General features: G+C 40.5%; 1 protein-coding gene across 1 annotated transcript; it reads left to right on the forward strand.

The window, feature by feature from the left end:
- The first annotated feature begins 3214 nt into the window (after positions 1-3214).
- LOC121007734 (hemoglobin subunit alpha-5-like) lies at positions 3215-5700 on the forward strand. Its single transcript, XM_040439893.1, has 3 exons — positions 3215-3309; positions 4465-4669; positions 5572-5700. Exons 1-3 carry the CDS (start codon positions 3215-3217, stop codon positions 5698-5700), a joined length of 429 nt encoding a protein of 142 aa, XP_040295827.1.
- Positions 5701-6628: the final 928 nt, after the last annotated feature.

Below are 6628 nucleotides of genomic sequence, written 5' to 3' on the forward strand. Positions count from 1 at the left end.
CACTATAGATCAATCTACACTGACTATCTCCCCCTAACTATCTGAATTATATATATAGGTTAACTGTAATGTAATACAACAAAGCACAGCAATCACACTGCTGTCTCTTTCATAACTGCAATAAACTTTAGAAAATAGCTGCTGGGGAGGTTCTTATATAGTAAGGAGTAGGCAACTTTTCTATTGGTTGCTAGGGATGTTGCTAAGCTGTGACAAAGCCTTCTCATTGGCCCACAAGCTAGAAGAACGGAAGGATGATCACCTGATGTGTACTGTGTTAAAAAATAAATATAGCACTATATTCTAAATCTTCGCAAATTCTCGAAGTGCTGATATTTACGATAAAAATTTGCTTTTCGAATATTCGCGCTCAACACTAAATATAAATGATAATAATATAAGAAAACAAGGTGCCCTAAATACCTCCCTGAATAGAGGAACTGTAACTCCATTCTATATCTCGGGTGTACAGATATAAAAAAATATAAATGCCAGATAACTATAAAAAATATATAAAAAACAAAGATAACAAAATTAGACGCTTCCAGCAGCAATAATTGGCTGGTATGGTAACTGGAGCAAAGCTGACTTAACACAAAAAGAAAAAAACATGTATTTCAGATAAAGAACATTTTGTACCCCAGGTGACGGGGAAAGAAACCGATATATCCATTCGGATTCCTTCTGAAGGATACGGTGGTCCCAATCACCTCTTCTGGGGGATGTAGACACAAGTTCTAGTGCTGAAAGGTAAGTACCTGAGGATCACCCCCATGGCAATCTATAACACGATTAGCCACCGGGGTGTGATTCTTCTTCTTAATGTCATTTACATGTTCACATACCCTGCGCCTCAGTTCTCGGTATGTTTTTCCAATGTAGTCCATAGGACAAGTACACTGACATAGATATATAACCCCTTTGCTTTTGCAATTAATAAAATCTCTGATCGTGTATCTGAGACCGGTTACCAAACAGATGTTGATTTTAGTGTTTCTCACAAATCTACAGGCTTGACAGGAGCCGCATTTAAACGTCGCCAAGGGCTTTCGATCGAGCCATGTACCTGATTGTCTTGGGCGCGAGTAGTGACTATGCACTAGTCGATTAGCTAAACTTCTTCCCCTCCTATAGGTGACACTAGGCCGAGGCAGAAGTACCTCAGAGAGATCCGGGTCCATACGTAGAACTGGCCAATATTTATTAAGGATGTCCCTAATTTTATCATTTGCTGCATCGTACGCAGAAATTATTCTTATAGTATGCGCAACTGGAGGGCTAGGTGTTTTCGGGACAAGCAGATTGTTTCTATCCTGTGTCTCAGCATGTTAGAAGGCGTCCCTCAGAACACTCTGAGGGTATCCCCTTGCTTGAAATCTGTGATAGAGAGCTCTAGATTCGCAATAGGAATTTTCTGGGTCAGAACAATTTCTCCGCATCTGAAGGTATTGGCCCTTGGGAATCCCTTTCTTCACTGCTGTAGGATGGTAACTCTCCCAATGTAGTAAATTATTGGTGGCGGTGGATTTTCTGAAGCTCGTGGTAACAAGTGTCCTGATGGAATTCGGATGTAAAAGACAGGTCTACATTGTTACTATTAAGAGCACTAGTACTAGCGCTGGACAGAGAAGCCCGACTGTAGGGTATGCTGAGCCCAGTAAATAATCAATCCATAGTCCTCCTGCCATGCCTGCTGTCCCAGGTCTGGCCCCTTTAGTTATACCCCTGGATATCTGTGTGTGTGGCAAACTCAGCAGAGACAAGATGTACTGTAGCTGAAAGAAGTTGTCTGGTCTGAATGGAGAAGATGAGGAAAGAGAACATGGATAATCAGAGGAGACATTACTAGATATAATAAGTATGTAGTACTGTATTCTCCTGTATATTTGGTAGCACTAAATGAAAGGTCCATTTAAATATGCCTTTAGCACTAAGATCTGGGGTATACTGTCCAATATATGTTTATTTACTCTATGTCTCTGTATGGAATAGGGAAGCAGACTGATTATTCCCTGCAGCATAAAAGGTTTCTTGTAAAATCTCATCCATGGTTAGCAGTGGTGCCTTGCAGCACTGGGGTCCTAGGTTTGAATCCGAACAAGGACAAAATCTGCATGGAGTTTGTATGTTCTTCTCGTGTGTGTGTGGGTTTCCTCCGGGTACTCTGGTTTCCTCCCACATTCTAAAGACATACTGATAGGGAACTTAGATCGTAATCCTTATTGGGCACAGCTTGATACTAATTTCTGTAAAGCACTGTGGAATATGTCAGCGCTTCAGTAAAATCAATAAAAAATACACCATTGGCCTCCCTGGGGTCAATGGAGGCCTATGGATAGATTTGATTTATGCATTGGGAGCGCACTCAACAAGAACAGTGTGCAGGCCGACGGTAAAGAATAAGTGTGGTCCAAGCTGGAGGAACAGCCCAGGGTCTTTGGGCCACTTAATCTGCCACTGTTAGTTTTATTTTGTTATTTGCAACCCATTCCACATTCATGTGATGCCTCCCCTCTATGGCTAGTAAATGGTAGTAGTGGTCCCCTTTTTTTCTTATCCCCCTTTGAATAAAACACCCACCAGCTTCTATTATCATCCTCTTTCCCATTGCGCCTGGGTCCTGGAGGTGTCCTTTCATTAGATGTTTTAATGTGAGTTTTATTAAAAGCTGCAATCTAACCCCCGCCCCAAATATCCAGTTGTTAGTGTCTTTTTATTTAACATGGTACTGTGAGCGTTGGGCCTTGGTTTTGGGTCCCAGCAATCTCCCCCAGTTGCTCTTTTCTAGGTTCTGATTGTTCCCAGCGGCAGAAAGATACTTTTTATAAATACCAATATACTAGAAGATTACTCTTGAGCGAAAAAAGGGCATTTCTGAAAATGTGTAGATTCCAATGCAGAATGTGTGTTATTGAATAAAGTGACAAAGTTAGCCTAATTGTAGTTATGAATCAGCATATACTGTTATCATGCTGAAGAACTGTATTCATATCACATTATGCTGACATAGCCTCTATCATTGTTATATCACTAACAGACGGTATAGAATTCCTGACACAATAATTTTGTTTAAAAGATAAGCCAGTAGGTGTAACTGTAGACAGAACCAATAGGGTTGGGTCTTACATTGTTTTGAAGTCTGTGTCTCTTTAAAAGTGCAAGTCAGAAACATATCAGGGACTGTCCAGTTCATCTGCACTGACCTGAACCAACCATGACTTTCTCTGAAGCTGAGAAGGCAGCCATCACCTCCATCTGGGCCAAGGTTGCTGGCCATGCTGATGACATTGGAGCAGAGGCTCTGGAAAGGTAACACTAACCTGTCACCCGATCATTTACACTTATGATTTGTTGTGTATTAAGACATTTCTACTAAATTAACAAACATAAATACATTGTTACTTGATATTTATCATTCATTTATCAGTCTGATGCCCTTTCTTATGGCTGGACACAGCGCTAAGTATTATATTGGCTTACAGTACTTTTCTGTACTCATAAAGTATGATATGAAACTTAACCATAAAGTTATGTAATAATTACCCATATAGTTTTCATTTCTCTGATTTTGTTTCTCCATGCTTATCGCTCTTTGGTGAAAATTAATCATCTCCCTTGCACCTGAAAAGTCTCATTAAAAAGTTGCAAACTATGTGTTTGTAACTTTTGAATTGCGATTTACACCACCCTGACCACTTCCCCTAAAGCTGGCTTGGCAAGGGCGGGAAGGGTGGCCAATTTATCTTCATTTATGCCAATTTTCTGGTTCAAATGAAGGCAAAAATGTATTGCAGCTCTGAGCTGACGTAAATTTCTGTTTAGGCGCACAACTGCAGGAGTATTCGCCTAATTTATGATGAAGCTTGCGCCTCGTCATAAATTAGGAGCATCCTCCAGAGGCGTATGAAGGGGATATTTAATTTGAAAAAAATGTGCAGATTAAAGGGGTTTTGGGAAGTAAGATATTGATGGCCAATCCTTACAGTAGGCAATCAATATCTGATCTGTGGGGTCTGACTCCCGGAACCCTCACGATCAGCTGTTTGATAAGGCTGCAGCACTCCACTGAGCGCTGCGTCCTCTTCCTAGGACAGTGATATCACATTCACATGGCTTTTTTGTAACTCAGTCCCATTAAGTGAATGGGCCTGGGTGGCACAGCCACTATACAATTTACAGCTCTGTGCTTGGTATGTTGTGAGGAGGCTGCAGCGCTCACAGGCGCACCACAACCTCTTCAAACAGCTGATCAGTGGGAGTGCTGTGAGTTAAACTTTTACCGATCTGATATTGATCATCAGCATTGTAATCCTCGAAAAACCCTTTAATATCATATATTCGGATAAAATCTTTACATCATGTACATCATGTAGTGGAGCCATATCACATTTAAAATCAATGACCTAGCACATTATCACAGTGCTTGTTACTAATCTATATTAATCATATGTTCTTTTCATGCAGGCTCTTCCTGAGCTTCCCTCAGACCAAAACCTACTTCAGCCACTTTGATCTGAGCCCTAATTCCAAGGATCTCCATAGCCATGGAGGAAAGGTTGTGAAGGCCATTGGTAATGCTGCCCAGCACCTGGATGATATTGACCATGCTCTGTCCTCCCTCAGTGACCTGCATGCCCAGAAGCTCAAGGTCGACCCTGGCAACTTTAGGGTAAATATTAGCCAAGTCATATTTCTAAAGCATCATTATCATTTATGTGACAGAGTAAAATAAAAAATATAAATATTTTTATTATAGACTGATTGTCTATTATTATCGACTGATTGTGTAGTTAGAAAAGTTTACAACTAGAGTTGAGCGAACCCAAACTTGAGCGAACCCAAAACTTTTTCACTGAAGTTCGGGTGATTTTATTATTTTCCGTTATAACATGGTTATAACGGAAAATAATAGCATTCTTAAAACAGAATGCTAAATAAAATGTCTATTGAGGGGTTAAAAATAAAAAATAAACTCACCTCATCCGCTTGATCGCGCAGCCGGTATATTCTTGCAAAAAGGAGCTGTGGTGACGTCACCGCGCTCACCAGGTCCTGAAGAAAATAAGATACCGGCTGTATGATCAAGTGGATGAGGTGAGTTTTTTTTTTTAACCCCGCAATAGACATTTTATTTAGCATTCTGTTTTAAGAATGCTATTATTTTCTGTGATAACCATATTATAGCGGAAAATAATAAAGTGAAGTTCGGGTCCCCATTGACTTAAATGCGGTCCGGGTTCGGGGTGAAGTTCGGGTCAAGTTCGGGTCCCGAACCCGAACTTTGACCTGAAGTTTCCGCCGAACCCGAACTTCCACGGGTTCGCTTAACCCTATGTATAACTAATTATCTAATTTCACGTGATTAGCAATTGGTCAGGATTTTTTATCAGTATTTGGAAGCCAAAACCAGGAGTGGGTCCAAAACACAGAAGCAGTGCAGGTCTTTCCATTTTTCCAAGTTTTCTCTGTAGGTTCTCCTCCTGTCTGGCTTACAAGCACTAATGCAAAATACTGCCATGTGAATGAGGTCTTATTCTTATCTGGATTTCTAATGACAATTTTCTCTTGTAGCTGCTGTCCCACTCCATCCAGGTGACTCTGGCTGCCCACTTTCCTAAGGAATTCAATGCTGTTGCTCAGGCTGCCTGGGACAAGTTCCTGTCCGTCGTGTCCTCTGTCCTGGTCTCCAAGTACAGATAATCTGTGCCTCAGTATGATAACTGCTTGCTAACATATCTTTGCCAGTTATTGAATAAAGCTCATTTCAACAACACATTGTTGTTTATGTCATCATTATGTTTTTGGTTTGGATTAATATAGGTACTTATAATTGTGAATAGTTCTAAAGCCAAATTGTTATCTGAACATGGTGTCCAACAGGTGGTCCCACCAAAGGAGTTTATAATCTGTCCACAGGATAGGTCATAAGGGTCTAAATGGTGGGGCAGACCCCAGTCTTCCCACGCAACTGTGAGTAACAGTTGTTAATCTGTCTGCATATACAGCGCTGTATGCTTTCTTAATGGCTAATATACAAATGAATTTGTTTTGTTTTGTTCCATTTAGCCAATAGCACAATTTACTGTCATAATGCTATGTTGTCCCTCAATAAGCAGCATATTCTGATGACAGCTCTGCCTGATTAAAGTTTATATTCTAATTATTCTAAGGCTGGATTCAGACAGCCGTATTAAAAAATGTCTGTGTTGCTGCCACAACACATGGATGTTTTTTAATACTCAGTGAGAGTCAGATGTCCATTTACTGTAGAAAAAAAACCTTCCAGCCGCCTGAAACAATTATCTTTAGATCCGTGTCCCATGAAACGTGGACCAGAGTGGTCTATGCCTTGAGTTTATTCTAGGGTCTGTGAAGAAAAATGTATGTGTTAATTGCACCATGGTCTTCTAGGGGTCTGTGTGTTGTCCTAGTGCAGTCCATTGCATGGATAACACACAGGCAGAAACTGCTGCTGTCTGAATGAGGCCTAAAAGAATAATAATAATGTTCCTTAAAACTATTTACATTAGAATTAAAAACTCATTCAATCACCCTTTAAAGGAGTTTTCTGAGACTTTTAACTGATGACCAGTATCTGTTTGAGTCGCAGCTCAGCTCATCTCCACTC

This window comes from Bufo bufo, chromosome 7, assembly GCF_905171765.1.
Source record: "Bufo bufo chromosome 7, aBufBuf1.1, whole genome shotgun sequence".
Classification (NCBI taxonomy): Eukaryota; Metazoa; Chordata; class Amphibia; order Anura; family Bufonidae; genus Bufo; species Bufo bufo.

Excerpts from the sequence above, each read along its gene's own strand:
- LOC121007734 (XM_040439893.1), top strand. The coding sequence starts at position 3,215 with ATGACTTTCTCTGAAGCTGAGAAGGCAGCCATCACCTCCATCTGGGCC. Across the intron at positions 3,310-4,464 it reads GGAGCAGAGGCTCTGGAAAG|GCTCTTCCTGAGCTTCCCTC; the intron begins GTAACACTAACC and ends CTTTTCATGCAG. Across the intron at positions 4,670-5,571 it reads TCGACCCTGGCAACTTTAGG|CTGCTGTCCCACTCCATCCA; the intron begins GTAAATATTAGC and ends TTTCTCTTGTAG.